Genomic DNA, 22,086 nt, shown 5'->3' with positions numbered 1-22,086 from the left:
GTGTGACGTCGCACCATCTGAACCCCCCCCCCCCTCCCCCTCATCACACACAGTCACAAAATTACGGACCCCCCCTCCCCCCTACGAGTGTGACGTCATTTATGGACGACCCCTTTGGCGTAACTAGGAATTGGGTGTGTTCGGGGGAGGGGGGGGGGGGTGGCAGTCTAACCGGTATTTACCTACAACACCCTGCGACGCTCTCCGCATTTGTTCTTCTACATCGCCCTTGTGGAGGCTGATTAACGCATGCTTTACTTAACACACTGGGATGTAGTGTGGCAACAAAAAAAAAAAATCGCACGCCGGCAACATTTCATGAAATGAAATGCCGACATATATTTAGATTACATTCATAAAACTCAAGCCTTAATCAGCCTGTAAGTGTCAGTCTTTCTTACTTAAAATTTGAAATCTCGTTAGCCAAAAAAGATATACTTTTTTAAACAAAATTAATTGTTTAGAGCGTGATTTCTGTTGATAATAAAAACATGTGAGTGATTTGTTTCTAGGCCCAAGCTTTGAGATTTTAATATACCAAGATTTCCAAAAAACGCATTTTTTTTTTTACTTAAAATACTTTTATGAAAACCTTTTTACAGATTCAAATAAATAATAACTAACTATACGCTTAATTTTTTTTAATCATAATTTATCGTAGCTTTTTTTTTCTTTAAGCTAGCTTCTTTTTGTAGTTTATCATTATCAATGTTAAGGATTTTAAATAATAATAACGCAAAGAACTCTTATATAGATTTTTATTATTTTTACCGATTTTATAAAAATAGTCACTTATTTTTTGAAAATACTAGTTGGCAAGTTCATGAACGAGGTGTTAGGGTATTACTTGCAAGCCTATTTAATAGCTATTAGTGCCAATGGTTATCCCGTGCTAATATATAAAGGACAACTAAAATATATAGATCTAGATCTAGGTTTAACTCAGGGTAAAACATTTCACAACGTCCAGCGGATGCATTATCTTGTAGGTTAACACGAATATTGAACTAAAATGGTACTTTGCAATGTTTTCCATAGTAACATATATATAAACTCTAAACATTTTTTTTAAACTTAGAGCAATTACTAGCTACCAACTAATCACGACCTTAAGATCCATTTTAGTAATCCACTTGTAAACATTTTATTCCGCCATATTTGTTCTGCACCCATATTGCATTTTAATATTTAAGTGCACAAAAAATAGTACTTTGCGCACCGTATTTGGTGCTCATTACTGTACATCTTAAGATAACAATATATTAAATCTACGACAACCAATTTAGGAATGATGATTTTGTAATTCGTGTAAAGTTGTAAAGTAGACATTTTTTATTTTGTATATATTTCATATACAGTATACAAATTTCAATTTTATTTCTTCATCCATGTTGTATTTCCAGGCCATTGGTGTGTTACGTTGACATACTATTCATAGATTTGATTAAATGGATCTAGTAATTTATAATGAGTGTTCAGTATTTTCGATACTACGACTACGAGACACACCCCATGTGAATATTGGGTTATGTTTGATGGAGTGTGTGTATTGGGTTGTATTTGATGGAGTGTGTGTATTGGGTTGTGTTTGATGGAGTGTTTGTATTGGGTTGTGTTTGATGGAGTGTGTGTATTGGGTTGTGTTTGATGGAGTGTGTGTATTGGGTTGCGTTTGATGGAGTGTGTGTATTGTGTTGTATTTGATGGAGTGTATGTATTGGGTTGTGTTTGATGGAGTGTGTGTATTGGGTTGTGTTTGATGGAGTGTGTGTATTGGGTTGTGTTTGATGGAGTGTGTGTATTGGGTTGTGTTTGATGGAGTGTGTGTATTGGGTTGTGTTTGATGGAGTGTGTGTATTGTGTTGTGTTTGATGGAGTGTGTGTATCGGGGATGTGTTTGATGGAGTGTGTGTATTGGGTTGTGTTTGATGGAGTGTGTGTATTGGGTTGTGTTTGATGGAGTGTTTGTATTGGGTTGTGTTTGATGGAGTGTGTGTATCGGGTTGTGTTTGATGGAGTGTTTGTATTGGGTTGTGTTTGATGGAGTGTGTGTATCGGGTTGTGTTTGATGGAGTGTGTGTATCGGGGATGTGTTTGAGGGAGTGTGTGTATCGGGGATGTGTTTGGTGAAGTGTATTTGGTTGTGTTTGATGGAGTGTGTGTATTGGGTTGTGTTTGATGGAGTGTGTGTATTGGGTTGTGTTTGATGGAGTGTATTTGGTTGTGTTTAATGGAGTGTCTGTATTGGGTTGTGTTTGATGCAGTGTCGATGTTGGGTTGTGCTTGATAAAATGTCAATGATTTGTTGTTTTATATGAATGCTTCCATTTAAATTATCCTATGATTTTTCAATTATCTTTATCTATTTGTTTTTCAGATTGCTTTGTCTGATTGGGTGGATTTGTAAGTGTTGCTTTAAAGGATTATTTTGTAATGAATGTAATTGTTTATTCATTTAAACATTGTTGTTAAATTTTTTTCTGTTTTATTTTTATGATAAGTAGTTAATTAATTGCTCATGAAACTCTCAGTCCTAACATTTTAGTTTATCAAGTGTGTCTGTATGCCTGCGAAAATGAAATTACGATACTTTAAGTACCTGTTTAGTTACGTTGATGTACTGTCTTTTACAAATAGAACTTCTAATTCTAGTTTTGTCAAATTTAAAGGGATTTCATGTAGACAGAAGTGGTACTTATCCACCTCTGATTTCTCAAAATCCAGAACATAGATTACCGTTTATAGATCTATCAGATGAAAGAAATTTAAGAAAAAAATGTTATTTTGAATACGCTGATGTATGTCAACTTCTGAACAGTTTTAAGTAATAGTAAGTTGTACTTTACTTCCTTGTGAACACTACAAATGGATTACGGTTTCCAGTTAGCTTTACAAAATTTCATATATACAATTATAATATCTTATACTGAGAGTACTTGTATTTCTTCAATAACTTCCAATGTTTAGAAATTGTTCTCAACTTGGCTCTGTTTTGTTCTGAAACCAGCGTAGTTTTTTTTTTCTTTCAGGGGATTAGCTCAGTTTACTTCTCTAAAGTCTTTTGAATAGTTGTACGATCTTTGGCACTTGAAAGTAGGTATTAAACAGCAGAAAAAAAAACATATTTTGTTGTCATGGAAACCTGAAAAACCTCCGCCATATTGAAAATGTTCGGTACTATTAAAAAAGCTTGTGTTTGTTTATGTTTAAGCGGCGTATATTTCAGCATACAATAAAACTAGTGTCAGAATTCTACAAGGTTTAAAAAATCGTACCGTTTTTAAGGTTCAAACGTTTAAAAATTTGCATATTATATACATAATCCTTTTTTCTATGAAAGCCATCACAAAAGTTGTATTGGTGAATGAGGAACAATTACTGAATATATAGTGGGCATTGTTTAATAAATAAAAAAATAGTAGGCTATTTTAGTGTGTAAAAACTGCCAACTAAGGGGGGAAAAAGCGAAAAGTAATGAAAATTAGTTTACGAAAATACTATTTCTGTTCAATTTGTAAAGCCGATTGTAAGCTTTGAATGTTTTCGAGGAGATGTAAAAAAATTACGCGTATCAAATACATGAGAAATCCAGCTCTCCAATGAAACCAAATACAACTTGATGACAGATAAAAACGTGTGTAAGATTGAGAAAAACTGATTATTATAATCTTTATTTAGATCGCAACGTCTGTGTGTTTGTTTGTTTGTTTGTAGGTTTGTGTCGAATCTTTTAACTAATGCAGCAATTTCGTTTCAACTTTTCAGATACGTTCCACTTTGACAACACTAAAAGTCTATCTTTTTGTAATTTAATTAGATGTTTAGTTACTTTAATTATTTATAGTAAAAAAAAAAATAAACGGGTTCGAAACTAAAGGGGGATTTAAAAAAAAAAAAACTCGATAGATTACTTAACAAAAGGATAATTACTAGCTGAATGCGAACAGTCTGGTAAGCTTTGGTTCACGCGAATCTTGACTATCGCAGTGCCGGTGGATCTTGAGAAGGTGTTAGTGGCAGATAATAAAGTTATTAAACTATCTGCAACTAAAGGGAGGTAGTAAGATAACAAATAATCATCCTTCACTCTATCAGCTTGCTAATGTCTGTAATTTGTGGTCACGTTCGTCTGTTTCACGGGGAGATAATCATATTTCAGATATCGTGAGCTACTGGTTCTGTTTTGAAGCAAATATTTTTAGTCGTGTCGACTTCTTAAATTAGGAATCACTAAATATAGAAAATAAAACAAATATTAAAAAATTGTTTAGGGACAAGATTTCAAATGCACTGAAAAAAAAGTAAAACTAATGTGCTTTCTGTAATAAAAACTTTGACTGCTCAAGAGATCTTTTACATATTTTAGCGACAAAAACTTATTAAAAACTGATTAAAGAAAGCAAATTAGTTTTATTTTCTTTTTTTTTAAGTGCATTCAAAAACTTTTTGCTATAATTTTTTTTTTTATATTTGTTTTATTTTTTAAATAATAATGAGGTCACACAATACCTTTTTTTCTCGTTAAAGTTTATATTTTCGTAATAGAAAAAAGAGCAAAGTATCCGAAAGTACTATACCCATTTAGCCAAAAATCAGGATATTGGTGAATTTTTTAACGCGCATAACCCTTAGGCAAACACATTTTATTATATTATTAACAACATAGTTACTCAAAAAATATCAATATTTTGCATTTGCCTTTATTGTTGAATGTTTCTTTACAATATTGTTTGTGTGCATGTATATACAAATACAATCTATTTTAATAGTTACAAGATCAATATGTAAGAGGTATTTTAATGTTATTTCATCCTAATACACAAAAAGATCGTACACAAAAGATGGGTAAAACGTCTTTAAATTAAGCTCATTTGTTTATGAGAAAATGTGAGGAGCCAGGCGTAAAATATGCGAGGAACCAAAGTGGATTATGTGTGGAGTTTGTGCTGATCCATGTGTGGAACCTATAGTGGACTGTGTGTTGAATCTGTGGTAGGCTGTTTAAGGAATTAGCTGAGAAGACATGTAGAAGACGAACATTAAAAAAAAAAAATTAAAAAAAAAATCTTAAAAATTGGTTTGAAAACCTTTAAAACAATTGAAATAGGAGTCCAGGACCTATAAAGGTTGCTGGGGTTTCAAGATCAATTTTAGTTTAAACAAAGGTGGGTAGAAACAAAGATGCTCTACCCAGGATTATTTTTGGTGATGAACACACAATAAAATAAATTAATCCCGTAGCGGTTTATAACTACAGAAACTAATTAATCTCGTGTTTCCTTAGACATAGATAAAAAATGAAAACACCAAAATGGATCTGGTTAAAAAAAAAACATTGTAGTGGCTACAATACCATGAGTATCATCAAAAAGCTAAACAACCACACTTCAGACTAAATCCAATCTTTGTTTAGCAGTTCCGTGAACATGACCAAGATTGCTCCGACGCAGATTATGATAGGATCTGTAGAATACAAATGTTCAAATATCTATACATTCTTAATAAAATATGGCACACTACGTTTATATTATGTTAATATAAATGTACTAGACATTAGGTCTGATATTTTCGATGCCACTCAGGATAATACAGTGGCGTAGCGAGGTCGGGTGTCACCGGTGCGGCACTTAATGGTGTCACCCCTCAGAGGCGTAGCGACCTTTCCCGGTGACAAACTTTCAAATTTTCTATTTGCAACCCCCTCAAACTTTCGATTTGCACCCCCCCCCCCCCCCCCGCCGTCGAACTTTCGATTTGCACCCCCTCAAGTATTTCTCTATATGTTTTGCTATTTTTCGCCTTGGTGTCACCCCCCTAAATGGTGTCACCCGGTGCGGTCCGCACCCCCCGCCCCCCCCCCCCCCCCCTCGCTACGCCTCTGCGATAATATTATAGTGACCAAGGCACCGGCACTTGAATTTGGAAACCCAAATCAAGAAGTACCGATACACTAGATCACAATACGCATCTGACAAGTTCGTACAGCTTAACAGGGAGTGGGACTTAGAACATCGTCTAAGTAGTCCAAAGTACTCAAGATTCAACAGAAAGGCAAAACCTGCTATCAAGTCGATACAAACACAGTTTGTTAAAAACAGTGAGGATCGGCGTTTGGCGTAGCTACACCAGCAAAACACGCCTGGTCAAACAGGTAAACACCCGTGGTCAAACAGGTAAACACCCGTGGTCAAACGGGTACAAGCCCGGCGTGTAATCATTTATCAACAATCTGTCACCAGCTCCCCAAAACCTGGGACATGAGCAAGAAGTGAACTAAAGATAGAGCCAGAGACAAGACCTGTTGTCTGAGCTGTGTGTGAATATGAATAAATTACTAAAGTTAACTCGAAGAATCGCGTTTGTTCTGAGAGAATCCATTTATTTAACGTGTGTGTGTATAAGTGGGTATGGGTGTAAGTGTAAGTGTGTTTGGGTGAACGTATACGTGAGTGTTTGATATTTTAACATTTTTTTCATGTTACATTTGAGAGATCATTAAAATGTAATTTTATCAGAGAATATTAAACAGACGAAGGACTACCTACCTGCTTGTAGCTGGAGTTTTCCGTTAGTGGAGGCCGAAAAAGCATTAGTTCTCAATGCCACTGCAAGTAAATTTAATTAATACAGAGCTTATATACAGATAAGGTAATTTCAAGATAGTGTTAACCAAAGACGTAACACAACATTCAACGCACGTTTTTGCAGACAACATAACATAAATCATGTTAGAGCACATATTGTTCAATGTTTGCAGACAATTTAAAATACACATGAGGTTTTCATCTATAAAAGTAAAAAGTAAAGTTTACCTTTCAAACCTGACGGTCTATGGGGCAAGTGAAGTAGAGTTCACTTGTTTCTGTGACCTCGGCATATGAAGAGATAGTGTGGTCAACACTATGCCCAGCCGCCTTTACTTTCCTTAACGTGAGTTAGGTACCCATCAGAGTTGGGTGGACTCAGGGACGGTCTACTGACTTGAACCCGGATTCAAATTCGAGACTTACGGGTTAGCAGTCCAGCTCTCTATCGCTAGACCACTCCGTCCCTTTTTCATCTATACCCTCATGTATATATCACAGACAATGAACTTAGTCCAACATTGTGGCTTAATGAAATAATGCTACCGTTAATATTATTTTAATCTCTACTGAAAACATCTGCCTAAATAAGCATGTTCTCAAACTGCTCTGACTCTAGTTAAAAGCTGATAAATCAGAAGTCCAATGTTTACATTAGCTGAACAATCAATATTCAATGATAAGCGTTGGTGTTTTTGGTTAACAATTTCTTTATACCTTTAATACTCTGATATTAAATCTCTTGTTTAAAAATCTAGTCATCTTCTCCGAAGACACATTTTAGCGTAAGGTCATTAATTATTAGCTTTTATTTTTATACAAGTCATATAATCATGGTTGTAAATTTTGAGTTTCATGGCTGCATTTTCTGCCGATACTTTTTGCAAAATATGATTTTTTTTTTTTAGTTTGGTATTTAAGAATATTTAGTTTAAAAAGCTAAGGGCTTAAGAAATATCAGTAACGTATCGAGGGGGTGGGGGTGGGTGGGGGGGCGGGGCGGGGGAGGGGGGGGACGGGACATATGTCCCCGGGCGCCGACCTTAGGGGGCGCCAAAATGGGTTGGAAAAATAAATTGAAAGGTTGAGGGGATGCAAATCGAAAGTTTGAGGGGGGGGGGGGGGGGGGGGGGTGCAACAAATCGAAATCTTGAGGAGAGGTGCAAATCGAAAAGTTTGTCCCCGGGCGCCGGGAAGGATCGCTACGCCTCTGGGAAATATAAATGCAGACGTAAAGATAGTCAGGAGGTTTGTATATTTGTCGAGTTTGAAATTTCAAAACAAGACGTCATTAGGAATTAGTTTAAATTGCTATCTTACAACAATAGCACCAACACAATAAAAAGCAAACAGACCATAAAACCACACACATACATACACACAAATATATAAAGCAGATGAACAAATAAACCTTGAGTGATCTCCCCTAAACCGTCTCGAATATTCTTATATAACACTACGCAGGGATGGCAACTCGGGATATGAACGTGATTTTTACAAGCTTTCATGAATCCATTTTTAGTTACTTAAACTTTTAAAAAAATAATAGAATCTCGTAGAAAAAAGAATTGTGCACCAAGTGACGCCAAAAAATGTGCGGAATAATAATAGTAATAATAATTCACCTGCGGTTTTATTTTGTGGAGAAATCGGAAATAGTACTAATTACTACTTCCGGTCATCAGAAATGACTCAAAATTCGATAGAAAGAGATAATTAGATTTTTTACTTGTGAAATTTCATTTATCTATCTGGAATAGTACTCAAGTTGTAGGCTTTAAAAAATCTAAAGCAGAACAAGTGTCCCTTCTGGTTACCGGTAAACGATGAAAAGTTGACACAGAACTACAAATTTAATATAATACTTGTAGATGAAATTTCATCAACATAGCTGTAACTGTACTCAAGTTATCGTGTTCACAGACACACATACACACACACACACACATACACAGACATTCTGAGAATATTGCAAAATTATGTTTTTCCGACTCAATGAGGTGTAAAACGTCGATTTTTTTCTAGCACGATAACAATACTTTCTCTATAATATGTATACGAGAAAGTAAAAAAAAAGACAAAAGCATATACATTTTAAACAGAGTCGAAGCTTGTGGGAAGCAGGGTTTTGCATATCTTATTGGAACCTTTTTTTTTTAAAAGAAAGAATTCGTCGAATTTATCTCTAGAAATAAAATATTGTTTTTCTTTCCTAATGAACTTTCCTTATACCCTGTCAAGAAAACTTGGAAACGCCACACAGTTTATTTTTTTAAAATTACCTGGTGGATTTGAGACATCGAACTTTTCGCTGACATTATAGGCTCTATGATCCCATGGTAACGATTCATATGATGCCAGTCGATACCAGGAATTCTTGAATTCTGGACGGGATCTGAATTTGTAGGGATTGCTTTCATCTTCGCAGCAGCAGTGATCATCATCACTAATTTGTTTACACCCTGTTCTAAAACAGCGCCCTGGGAACAAGCATTCCTAAGACAAACCAATCCAAAATATGTAGATGAATTAATTAATAAATACATTTATTTGTATATGTATATATGTATATACAAATATAGGGATACCTATACCCATACCCATACCCACACCCACACCCACACCCACACTCACACCCACACCCATACTTATACCCATACCCATACCCGTACCCGTACCCGTACCCGTACCCGTACCTATACCTACACCTACACCTACACCTACACCTACACCTACACCTACACTTACACCTACCCCTACACCTACACCTATACCTATACTTATACCATTACGTATAACTATACTTACACTTTTATCTATAATTACAGCTACAGCTAGAACTAGAACTAGAGCTATAGCTACAGCTACAGCTACAGCTACAGCTACAGCTACAGCTACAGCTACAGCTACAGCTATTGCTACAGCTGTTTTGTTTTGTTGTGTTGTGTTTTGTTTTGTATTGGTTTGTTTCGTATTGTTTTGTTTTGTTTCGTTTCGTTTCGTTTCGTTTCGTTACGTTTCGTTACGTTTCGTTACGTTTCGTTAAGTTTCGTTTCGTTTCGATTCGTTTCGATTCGTTTCGTTTCGTTTCGTTTTGTTTTGTTTTGTTTTGTTTTTATTTGTTTTGTTTTGGTTTTTTTTTTTTTTTTTGTTTTGTTTTGTCAGCTTCGATTTGTTTTGTTTTGGTTTGGTTTGCTTTGGCTGGGCAGGTTTATATTTGTCTATGTTAGCCATAGACAAAAATACTTCACATACACTCTTTACAAAGAGAAAGAGTATAATTCTTTAGGATTAGCCGATTTACCTACCTATGATCTTTAAAATTCGTATTAAATATAGTATGCAGAGCTCACCTTAAACCAGTTTCCTGAATTGTGAGAACAATCCTTATCTTTATTACAATTCTCCAAGTAAATCCATATGCAGCCACCTTTATTGGGACTGAAATCACCCACTATGTTTCCATAAATGCGACCGGTGTAGACACAGTCGGTGACACCCTTGCACTCTTTTTCATACCCCTCGATTGTCATCTTTAATCCTGCAAAGCTGAGAGTGCCATCTGAAATGATAAAATATATCTGACTATTGGACGTCTCTTCATAAATATCAGAAATTAAAAATAAATGTTTTGAATGCCGTTGACATTTAATACACGATTTAAGTTAAATTACCCACATGACAAAACAATTTAAAATTACTTATTACAATGATCTTATACATAAAAAGTTGATTCTTAATATAGTAAGAGAAAGTCTCCTAAAAGTAAGATTACTCTTTTGATCATATAGCTCAAAATAGCAGGCGAAGCAGAGTCTACGTGTATCTGTGACATCTTTACGATGTGAAGTTGTTGTCATATATATGTCAATTTTTGTGTTTAAATGTACTTTACATGAGTGAGGCACCTGAACAAACGGAGTTGGGTTTGAGACCGTATTAAGTAGCGATTTAGTTTGAGTGTAATTGATCGCCTGTGAAAATATTTTGCGGACAAAGAGAAAGAGAGAGAGAGAGAGAGACACAGTGAGAGAGAGAGTTTTGCGAACATTGTTTTTTTTATATTAGTATTGTCAAACTAAGATACCTACCTAGAAGACTAAAGATACAAAAAAGACGTATTGAAAGTATCACGTGATTGTTCATTCTTTCATTCATCTGATGATTCTGTATACATATGAAGGATTATTTACATTGTTGTTAGATTGGTTAATAGAATAAAATCGTCATAAATTTTGCCACTCTAAATCTCGAGCTGTACAGTTTAATATAATGTGGACTTGACAATAGGTTTATTTATGAGGAAAACTGTACATTTTCTACAAATATATCAAGGTCATTCAAGCAGATTAACTCTACTGTACAGATTCGTAAGGTAACCTTGCTTTGCCTTATAACCCTACCAATGGACATGAGCGAGAAAAGTCTCACAGGTATTTGAGAGGCTCTTTGATTATTTTAAATATCATACACGACGTATAAAATCCTGTCCTTGTGGTATTTTTAGGACTTTACAAATTATATTCGGTAACTAAATAAAAATTTATAAAATTTAAAAAAAAAGTGTTTCCGCGTGTTATGTCAACATAAACATCGGCATCCTGTTTTTCGATAGGTAGCATAAATTTTATTGAAAACAAAAAATGGCAGAACTAGGACGTATGGTATAAATTTGCATTGTTATTTAAAAAACATTATCTGCAAAGTTTTTAAACAAACAACTATGATATGGGGCTGTCAGAAATCAAACACGGAGTTCTTGTACAGCCAATGAATGTTTGTCTTACGAAAGTGAAACATCATATAACTTAGGCTTGATGAAAATAAATAGAAATGTAGCCTTAAACTCAACAAATTATTGTAACATTCTCTGTATTTGCAACTTTTATTACATTGATTCAAAAATTCTATTACATTTCTGAATTATTTTTAGGCTTAAGTTTTAATTTTTAGCGCAATTTCCATTCTGGAGAATTGCGTTTATTAACCCGTCATTTCTGGATGGATGAATGGATGGATGGATGAATGTATGAATGTGTGTCCGCAGCTTTAAGTCGTATCTCCTCCTCAACGAAGCAGTATCGAGGACTAGTTCCAAAGCAATTATGTTAAGCAAGTTACGAGGATGAACATAGGCCATAAAAAATCCGGGTTTCTTTCATGTATTTCTCGGAAAAGCCAAAAAACCTCGAAAAAATGCAGTTTTTGGCCCATATCTTGGCAACCAGACCACTTAGCGACTTGAAACATGTACCAATCGATTCCTGCCATAATTTAGGACAATATTGCCTAAGAAAGTTTTCAAAAATATCCTATCGTTCGGTCACAAAATTTTTTTTTCATTAATTAAAATTTGGACCGAATTAGTAGGCATTTTTATCCAACCACACCACACGCGTCATCACGTTCAATAGCTGCGCCATCACGTTAAATGGCTGCGTCATCACGTTCAGTAGCTAGGCGCGCAATGATTTTTAGTCAGGTAACTCTATTGTAAATAAAACATGTATTTTAACCAATGGTTTTACTAACCCTGCTCTTGATTTACGCTACGACAGAGCTATTATTAGATAACATAAGGAAATTGCGCTTAAATGTCACTAGACTTTTTAATTAACTTGTTTTAAATTGTTTTTATCGTCGCAAAATCTAAATAAAAAGTTTTGATCGCAAAATCTAAATAAAAAGTTTTTTTATCCATTTCAACAATAAGATGGAAGGATTCTTGTCAAATAGGTCAGCTCCATTGGTAAGGTCTAACTTCATTACCGAAACCTATATCAATTTAGCTGGAAACTCAATGGAACAATTAGCAATTAGTGCTCTCTGCTATTTTTTAAAGATCCACATTTACGAACAGAAACATATTTTGTAATATATATATACATATATATATATATACATATATATATATATATATATATATATATATATATATATATATATATATATATATATATATATATATATATATATATATATATATATATATATATTATATAGGTAGGTATATATATATATATATATATATATATATATATATATATATATATATATATATATATATATATATATATATATATAATATATATATATACATTACATATATGCTTATAAATTAAAATATAGCACGCTAGATTAGGTGTCATTCCATAATTTTAATTTACAATGGAGTTTATGCACTTTACTTAAAATTTAGATAGACTCAACAAAAAGAATATGTTCCACTGTATAGTTGCTAATATATCCGATCTAGATCTAGATCTATAATACATAGATATTTGAATTTGCAACACATCGACCGCCTAAATTAAAAAAAAAACCTGATGTAAATTAACTAATGTCTGAAATTTAAAGAAAAACACTGTCGATGTAAACAAACTACTTACAGTAATTATACAATATTTCCTCTTTTTACTGATGTAAATACAATTATTTTATTAGATCTAGATTATAGACTCTAGATGACAGCGGAATGGAGAGTCGCCATTTTTTGTTTACCCAATGACGTTATACGCATTCACGTGACTTTTTAGTAGCACAATGAGAACAATTTTGTTTAGAGAGTATATAAACTATCCATCCTATTATAATATAATAGTATAATTTTAATAAAATAGCTATAAATAAATGTGTTTAGGGGTCATCCATAAATGACGTCACACTCGTAGGGGGGAGGGGGGGTCCGCAATTTTGTGACGATGTGTGATGAGGGGGAGGGGGGGGGTTCAGATGTTGCGACGTCACATTTTTGCATTATAAAAAAGCAATGTTAGAAAACGAATTTTAGACGTTATTTCGCGTTTTAGATAACTGTTTTAATAAATTGTAATAGTTTAGACAAGATTTTGGAAAAATATCGATGTTTTAAAAAAATTCAACTGCAATTTTGAGGGGGGTTGTAGGTTGAGGTGTGACGTCATTTTAGGGGGGGGGGGTCTGACTTTTTGTGACGACGTGTGAAGGAGGGGAGGGGGGGGAGGTAAAAATTGTCAAAAAAAGCGTGACGTCATTTATGGATGACCCCTTATGTATATATATATATTATATATATATATATATATATATATATATATATATATATATATATATATATATATATATATATATATATATATATATACATATATATATATATATATATATATATATATATATATATATATATATATGTAATGTAAATCATTCAGTTTGCATGTTTTAGCTTCACTATAATGATGTAATGTTACTTGTAAAATACTTCATCTTTTTACCGTCAGTTCCCAAGACAAAGGGTGCATATAAAACACAGTTCATTCTCAATTACGTCGACCACACCGTCCACCATTTTAAAGTAATCATATACAAATAACATATTTACTTTTGAAATATTTATTTCCATATTGAAGTAAAGTTGAATCAAAAACACGAAAGCTTTTTAAATAAATTAATGAAAATAATGTATACATTATAGTTTTTAACAATAGTAATATATATTATGTTTAAATAGCATGCAGATAAAAATGGCACGTAACCCATTCTATTTTTTTCTAACAGTTCAAGTTCTACAACTCGAAAAAAAAACAACCGCTCAACAAGAATAACTGAAAATCAATTTACACTAGGATATGTAATGCATGACTGATCAACACACTTATATATACACATGTCAAGTCCATTAGAATTATAATTATCACCGCAACTTTACATGTACACATTAATAACCATAAAAACTAGACATATACATCCCCTCGCAATTTCACGTACACACATGCATTCATCGTCACTTACTTTTACACAGGTACTTCACTCTACCATTTCACTTACGCAAAAACATTACTTTAATATTACATTTATACACTAACAACTCATGTTTTTTACTTTCGCAACTCTACATCCAAAATTACACATTCACATCACACTACAAATAAAACGTAGACATTATTTTACGTGATTATGTAATTGCAGTTGTTCGTCCTATTCCTACATTTCTATATCTTACACAAGCATTACTTACACTAATATTTTATAACACCAAAAGTTCAGTAATTTATTCATCTTTACGATGCCATGCATGAACGGTAAACTATGAAAACTAACAAAACAACACATACATCTACACCGTTGATCATTCGCTGCTGTCGTTGATGGAACTTTCAGAACTCGACAACTCGTTACCACTCTCGTCATTGGAACTACTGTCACGACCAGAATGTGATTGTTTTGTGTCCAGCTTTTGGTCCAGTTTCTTTGGTTCTGGGGAAGGAAAGCGGTGTGTTTTAAATATGGAGAATATATTAATATCAAGTTGATATCATCATATTAACTTGACGTCCGCATGTAAAATTGACGCGAGTTATGAGTAGGGAATAAAGTTAATACAAAGTTGACGTCCATAGAAATTGACGTCACTACACAAAGTTGCCATGCAGACATATTACCAACCAAACTTAACGTCTCTACATAATTGTTACGTCCTCACTTAAAATTGACGTACATACATAATCTCGACGTCTACACAACACATAGATGCGCATAATAACAATAATAACAACGATGTACATAAATAACTTGATGTTGATTGAACAAAAAATGCCAATACTAAAAATGTGCATTCTCTTTACATCAACTTGACGATGTAAATACAGATGGGGTCCACACATATCCACATAATATATAGTTGACGTCCACACGTATGCTTGGCATTCATACGTTTAGTTGAAATCACGACACATAGTTGACGTCACGACACATAGTTGACGTCCACACGTATAGTTGACGTCCGCAAGTATAATAGACGTCCACACGTATAATTGACGTCCACACGCATAATTGACGTCCACACGTATAATTGACGTCCGCAAGTATAATAGACGTCCACACTTATAATTGACGTCCACACGCATAATTGACGTCCGCAAGTATAATAGACGTCCACACGTATAATTGACGTCCACATATAGAATATATGTGTGCGTAGTTGACGTCAACATATAGAATGGACGTCATCGTAGTTGACGTCACATAACACTGACGTCCATACACACTGTCCAAGACAATTCATACATTTGACGTTCATAAATTCAGTTGACATTAACAAAGTGTATACGTCCACATATATTTTTAACCTCACCAATACAGTCTATTAAATCATTTAGAAAACAAACATAAAGCACATACCCTCGTATGATATATGTTTCCCCGTCATATGGGACGGCCCAGCCTGCCTCTCTGGTGGCGTGGCACTCTGTGTCTGTTCTTGTTTACCCAGATTTTCAACTGGTAAACTCGGAAGTTTAGAGTTCGTGTTCTTTAGCCTCTCCACGTGCAAGATTTTTAATCTATCCGGCAGAAACAGGTTCACTGGTGTCCAATTCTAGGAACCAAAGTAAAAAAATATATGTTGCTACTTAAAAGATTTGTTGTTATATTACAGGGTAGCCTAATGGCGTTTATTTAACCAACATCACAGATGCGGTTATCTAGGACTGAAGATGTTAACTATTAACCAATGTAAATGTTGTAACACATATTGATTCACCTACAAATTTGGCGTAAGTTTTGGCACGTAGATCTAGCAGTTCCTCAAAGTTTTCGTAGTACTTCCTCTGCGGAAAAAAAAAGGAAATTACCTATGCATTCTATTAAATAATAAGTAATGACAAAGACGGAAGAAATGTACATCTGGTAATGTTTTTTTTTTTTCAAGTTTTTTTTTAATAATATAAATATATAATTTTAAAAATTTTAAGCATACTGCTATAGCATCATACTGGAAATGTTAAATCTCATTATTGAATAAATTAGCTAATTAATTAACTAAATATCGTTAATGATAATGAAGGGTTAAGGCACGACACACAATAGTGTGCGTGCGTGGTTATAATGTGGACTGACCGCCTGAAAGGTGATTGTTTATATTATTGTTTTGAGATTATATATAACTCAATGCAACAAGCCCGCCGGTTGGTTGAGGCAAGACCGGGGGCACGTTCTGTCAGGGATAAAAAGGGTCAAATCGAAATATCGTCCGAGTAGTTAAATCAGTATTGTGTGTTTATCGTTTACTTGAAATAACATAACACGCTCCACTGATAAAATCTCTTCGCAACTACAACAGCACCATCTTGACCAGTGTTTCTTTCAAATATTTTTTCTCCAGAATGGTGGAACTTGCTACTTTCGGGGTGGGGGGGGGGGTCGCTTTTAAATTTTGGTGGGGGAGGAGGGGGGAAGGGGGTAGGGGCGGACTTTTTTGGGAAAAATATGTACATTCTCTACACAAGATATATGTTGTTGTTTTTCTATTTCGTTAAAAAAGGAGGGGGTGGGGCAATAAACTTGCTTCGTAGAGCAATGTTTCCACCCTCTCTAAAGGTATGGCTAAAACAAACTCTGACATTAATCCAGTATAATGGTTACTGTACTCGAGCACACTATTTTGGGTATGTAAAACAAATACACACCATTTACGCTTACACAGAGGGACTAAATTCGTGTGATAGATAGGTTACCTAATACACTCTAACACACCGGTGTGTAGCACTATGTAAAACCACGTCTTACAATATGGTCAGTGCACCTGGGTGTTGTAAACATTTAACGTTATTTATACAACACACACGTACAACAATACTTTTCTCTATTTTAAATGACTTATTTTGACACCTGATATTATATCTAGAAGTTGTTCAGACTTGAAAATATGACATAATATTATCCTTCTCGATTGGATTATGGGATATTATAGCACCCTTCTAAATTTGAATACTTAACGTGACAAGAAGAATATTTCATATAATACCGGGATTCTCTTAAGGAATAATTGCCATAATGCTAAACTGTCTAATTGGAGTAGTTCCCATTATACCTTCTATTCCGGAGAACGCTAACACTAACTTTACTTGGACACACCAGTTGTGTAACTAAATCGATCAGATAAAATATTTAAACTAACCTCTTCTTTACTTTTAAAACCATTTTGTCTCCAAACTTCGATTTTCTTTGCCATTGAGGGTCATTGAACCTAGTTTAAACTGCGACCATTGCTTGTGTTAATATGATTGTGTAAAGTCTAGGAACGATTGTTGTTTACAAAGTTTAGCGTGTGTATGATCCGGCGTCCATTGTTGTCGTTCCCAGGTATCCTAGCATTGGTTGTGTAAATACGTCCCACCCCTTCCCATCCCACAACACACAGATGAACACAAAGTTAGTTTACACACATTCGTGGAGTTAAAAATAGCTTTTGGTAATACAACATTCAATTGAGCTCAGTTCATGTGGTGCTTCTAAGGTACTGTACTCGTGTTTTACAATTCTATTACCTCCCCTTTCTAACCGCCATCATTATTTGTTGATGTCAATATTAAAGGGGGAGAAGCTTTTCTTTTTTTTTTTTTATTGTTTATTGTCTAAAAATAAGACAAACACAATTTTGAATTTTTTTAAATGTAATTACAAAATAACAAAATTCCTGGTTTTTCGTCATAATGGGTTTATTGCCCTTTTGGGTACTTTATCAAACCTCATGTGATTTTTATTTATATATACAATCTATAGAGAAAACTCGCAACCACTCGGGGCTCCGAACATCAGAAAGCTCCTTCCTTTTGTGTTGGTCACCGGCAATTTTCCTGGCAGTCCCCCATGACAGTGCTGCCTCTGTCAGCTGCTACCTGTCAGTCCCCCATGACAGTCCTGCCTCTGTCAGCTGCTTCCTGTCAGCCCCCCATTACAGTCCTGCCTCTGTCAGCTGCTACCTGGCAGTCCCCCATGACAGTACTGCAGAGGCGTAGCGACCCTTCCCGGCGCCCGGGGACACATTTTTCGAATTGAACCCCCCCCCCCCCCAGCCCCTCGAACTTTCGATTTGCACCCCCCCCCCCTCGAGATTTCGATTTGCACCCCCTCAAACTTTCGATTTGCATCCCCCTCAACCTTTCAATTTATTTTTCAAACCCATTTTGGCGCCCCCTAAGGTCGGCGCGTTCGGGTACATAAGTTCCCCCCCCCCTCGCTACGCTACTGCAGTCCTGCCTCTGCCAGCTGCTACCTATCAGCCCCCCATGACAGTCCTGCCTCTGCCAGCTGCTACCTATCAGCCCCCCATGACAGTCCTGCCTCTGCCAGCTGCTACCTATCAGTCCCCCATGACAGTCCTGCCTCTGTCAGCTGCTACCTGGCAGTCCCCCATGACAGTCCTGCCTCTGCCAGCTGCTACCTGGCAGTCCCCCATGACAGTCCTGCCTCTGCCAGCTGCTACCTGGCAGTCCCCCATGACAGTCCTGCCTCTGCCAGCTGCTTCTCCCCACTGTGCGCCTCCACGTCTCCCTTGACCGTCATTGCTATCTTTTCCTTGATGTGTCCAGTTTAGCGCAGAGGCGTAGTGACCCTTCGCGGCGCCCGGGGACAAACTTTCGATTTGCGCCCCCCCCTCCCCCCTCAAACTATCGATTTGCACCCCCTCCTCAAACTTTCTATTTGCAACCCCCTCAGAATTTCGATTTGCAAACCCCCCCCCCCCCAAACTTTCAATTTGTTTTTCCAACCCATTTTGGCGCCCCCTAAGGTCGGCGCCGGGGACATAAGTCCGCCCTCCGCCCCCCCTCGCTACGCCTCTGGTTTAGCGACAACTTATACATAAAGTAAAATGTCTAAATTAAATTTGTTTTTAACCCTGAAATTTAAACTCTTTTAAAATGATGTGAAGTGAAGAGTATGTGGTTTGACGGGTATGAGTTTATAAATAGAGCTGAAATAATGTGGGGATTAAAAGAAAATAATAGTATCATTTTCTGAGCAAGCTCCGAGGTCGGCGTTGTCGAGTCGGTTAAGCTCATTGTTGCTAAAGCGAACAGTCCCGAATTAAATAAACCGGGAGTGATCTCCCCTAAACTTTCTCGAATATTCTAATATAAAACTACGAGGGATGGCAACTCAAGACATAGACAATATTTGTAATCCATTTTTAATTACTTAAACTTTTTATAATAGAATGGAATCTCGTAAAAAAAAGAATTGCACACCAAGTGAACGCCTAATAAAATGTGCGTAATAGCGCGGGATATTATTAGTACTTTATAAATTTACGTGCGTTTTTTGAGAAATAGGAATTAGCGTTAATTAGTACTTCCGGTCAACGGAAATTACTCAAAATTTAACAGAAGGTAGAAAATTAGATCTTTTTTTACATGTGAAATTTCATTTATCTGTCTGAACTAGTACTCAAGTTATAGGCTTTTAAAAAATTCAAATTAGAAAAAGTACCACTTCCGGTTATCGGAAATCGCTCAAAAATGGAAACGGATCTACGATTTTGATAAAATAGTTTTATATGAAATTTCATCAACCTAGCTGTAACGGTACTCAAGTAATCGCGTTTACACACAGACACACAGACACAGACACACACACAGACACACAGACATACGGACAAGATTGCAAAATTATGTTTTTCCGTATCAGTGAGCTGTAAAACGTCGAGATTTGTAAAAATCTCGATTTTTTATTTTTGCACTATTACAATACTTTCTCTATACTTCGTATATACGAGAAAGTAACAAACTAACAATGAAGAATAAATAAACGCGTATCGATATATCCTATTTATATAGCAGGCCACTTACAGTGATGTAGATATAAACATCTCAAAATAAATGGACAGCAGCTTTTAGAGAGCTAGACTGCTAACCCGAGAGTCTCGAGTTCAAATCCGGGTTCAAAATCAGTGGAACGTCGCTATGGCTTACCTTACGGCTGGCCACAATGTTAACCTCACGAATTCTTCAAATGCCGAGGTATCTGAAGCAGATGAACTCCTCTTCGTCTAACCCATGTGTCGTGGACATGAACGGGAAACATCGACAACATTTACATAATTTCAGACATCTGTGAAACCTAAGGATTTAACATAATGAATTTATATAAGAAAAAAGAGGAATTATTAAATTTTTTTTTTTTTTTTTTTTAAACAATCTTTAATATCGCCTCTATAAATAACATAAAGACATCAATTCAATTTCAAGTTTACAAATACAACTTCCTAATACGAAAAGACGATCTCTCATTTATAATCTGTACATTTATTTGCCTGACCATATGCTTTCTCTACTGGATACTTTATAGCATTTGCCTCCATCTTTTTCACAACAGAAGTTGGAAGGTCAATGTGACACCTGCTTGCAAAGTCTATAAGGTAGATGAGTATATCACTCAACTCCTCACCAACATGCACCTTTTCTTCTTCACTTAATTCTGGTAAACCTTGAGTTACTTCCCCTTTCCATTGGAAAATCTCAGCTAATTCTCCTACTTCTCCAACCATGGCTAAGAGGACATTTCGAGGGCTGTGAAATTTATCCCATTCTCTTTCTTTTATAAACTTTTCATTTAGCTTCCTCAAACTTTCCAAACTCATGTCTGTAAAACAGAAGCCTTCATTTCTGTTATCTTTACTCTCGCCACTTCCTGGTTCACTTGGTGTTTCATTTGTTTGTTTGTTAACATTAGTTACTTCTTCCATTGAAAAGCTGAAATAGAGAGAATAGCCCTGTTACTGTTTCCCTTCCTTAGCTTAGCGGCTAGCACCTAAAATTATTAATTTTTTTTTTTTTTTTTTTTTTAAGTAAAAAATAATTTATTTTGGTTATTTTTCGAAAGTTAACAACAATACAAATGAAAACTTTAAAAAGGAACAAATCCTAAATGTTCACAACACACCAAGACCTATCACCCTCAAATTTATCAACAATACATCACAATTAGTATACAAATGCTTTATTTGGAAATCATTCCAATTCTTTAGGGGCATCCATCAATAAATGACTCCTAGCAAAGATGTAAGGCAAATCTTTTTACAACTTAATTGCAACTTTTATTGAAAGATAACATCAGAATAAATAGGTTTAATCCAACTAAGCTTGATCTATAAGTGCAGCAATCGCCACACAAAAAAAGTGGACTGCTAAGAGACTTGCATGTATATCAAGACGTTTCACTTGTTTTATCTGATGGTGTCTCTCTAAATCCATATGATTTGAATTCATTATTGCAATCAGATATGCCCATGCCAGTACCAATGCCACCTCCCAAAATAACGGGCCAGGATTTTCGCTTGAAAAATAGTGCTGAAAAGACAATGCCTACTCCCACTCCAGTAACAAACTTTATGAGACCATTGTATAAACAACGGTCGAGCTTTTGACCGTAGACATCCTCTGACTTTTAGCTTGGACTCGCCATGTTGGTTTATATAAAAAAAAAATAAAAAAAATTCTTTTTTTTTTTTTTTTTTTTTTTTTTTAATTTTTTTTTTAATTTTTTTTTTTTTTTTTTTTTTTTTTACTGTTAAACTTTGTTTAATGCATACTATCCTGTATAACTTATAACTATTCAGGTTATTAAACAACTCATCCACAAAACAAGACAGCCAGTATTTTGGGACACAAGTATTTAGACAACTCCAGCCTCTTTTCCCAATGCACTCATTTCAGCATTTTCTTTTTCCTTTTTAATTGCCTCC

At 35.2% G+C, this 22,086-nt stretch overlaps 3 protein-coding genes across 4 annotated transcripts; all 3 read right to left on the bottom strand.

Moving 5' to 3' along the window:
- Positions 1 to 4,696: 4,696 nt before the first annotated feature.
- LOC131949080 (uncharacterized) lies at positions 4,697 to 13,077 on the bottom strand. Of its 2 annotated transcripts, XM_059310842.1 has the most exons (6): positions 12,974 to 13,077; positions 10,676 to 10,751; positions 9,938 to 10,146; positions 8,867 to 9,080; positions 6,546 to 6,605; positions 4,697 to 5,463 (listed from the first exon to the last, which is right to left on the bottom strand). In XM_059310842.1, exons 2-6 carry the CDS (start codon positions 10,740 to 10,742, stop codon positions 5,393 to 5,395), a joined length of 621 nt encoding a protein of 206 aa, XP_059166825.1. In that variant the 5' UTR covers positions 10,743 to 10,751; positions 12,974 to 13,077; the 3' UTR covers positions 4,697 to 5,392. The 2 variants fall into 2 exon arrangements, with proteins under 2 accessions (XP_059166825.1, XP_059166826.1); XM_059310843.1 differs by lacking the exon at positions 10,676 to 10,751.
- Positions 13,078 to 13,982: 905 nt separating this feature from the next.
- LOC131949081 (uncharacterized) lies at positions 13,983 to 17,690 on the bottom strand. Its single transcript, XM_059310845.1, has 4 exons — positions 17,521 to 17,690; positions 16,109 to 16,171; positions 15,744 to 15,939; positions 13,983 to 14,819 (listed from the first exon to the last, which is right to left on the bottom strand). Exons 1-4 carry the CDS (start codon positions 17,572 to 17,574, stop codon positions 14,692 to 14,694), a joined length of 441 nt encoding a protein of 146 aa, XP_059166828.1. The 5' UTR covers positions 17,575 to 17,690; the 3' UTR covers positions 13,983 to 14,691.
- A 2,869-nt stretch (positions 17,691 to 20,559) lies between these two features.
- LOC131949058 (dCTP pyrophosphatase 1-like) lies at positions 20,560 to 21,152 on the bottom strand. Its single transcript, XM_059310820.1, has one exon. It carries the CDS (start codon positions 21,085 to 21,087, stop codon positions 20,629 to 20,631), a length of 459 nt encoding a protein of 152 aa, XP_059166803.1. The 5' UTR covers positions 21,088 to 21,152; the 3' UTR covers positions 20,560 to 20,628.
- Between the last annotated feature and the right edge of the window lie 934 nt (positions 21,153 to 22,086).

This window comes from Physella acuta, unplaced genomic scaffold, assembly GCF_028476545.2.
Source record: "Physella acuta isolate Inbredline_101_S28 unplaced genomic scaffold, ASM2847654v3 ptg000672l, whole genome shotgun sequence".
Taxonomy (NCBI): domain Eukaryota; kingdom Metazoa; phylum Mollusca; class Gastropoda; family Physidae; genus Physella; species Physella acuta.
Note: the sequence above shows the minus strand (reverse complement) of the source record. Positions and strands in the feature narration are given on the sequence as shown.

What these genes read in the sequence shown, in the direction of transcription:
- LOC131949080 (XM_059310842.1), bottom strand. Translation starts at nt 10,742, where the DNA reads ATGAATGAAAGAATGAACAATCACGTGATACTTTCAATACGTCTTTTT. An exon ending in ATTCAGGAAACTGGTTTAAG is followed by an intron (nt 9,081 to 9,937) that starts GTGAGCTCTGCA and finishes GGTTTGTCTTAG; the next exon opens with GAATGCTTGTTCCCAGGGCG. An exon ending in AAAACTCCAGCTACAAGCAG is followed by an intron (nt 5,464 to 6,545) that starts GTAGGTAGTCCT and finishes TGTATTCTACAG; the next exon opens with ATCCTATCATAATCTGCGTC.
- LOC131949081 (XM_059310845.1), bottom strand. Translation starts at nt 17,574, where the DNA reads ATGGCAAAGAAAATCGAAGTTTGGAGACAAAATGGTTTTAAAAGTAAA. An exon ending in CCAAAACTTACGCCAAATTT is followed by an intron (nt 15,940 to 16,108) that starts GTAGGTGAATCA and finishes TTTGGTTCCTAG; the next exon opens with AATTGGACACCAGTGAACCT. An exon ending in GAAACATATATCATACGAGG is followed by an intron (nt 14,820 to 15,743) that starts GTATGTGCTTTA and finishes TTCCTTCCCCAG; the next exon opens with AACCAAAGAAACTGGACCAA.
- LOC131949058 (XM_059310820.1), bottom strand. Translation starts at nt 21,087, where the DNA reads ATGGAAGAAGTAACTAATGTTAACAAACAAACAAATGAAACACCAAGT.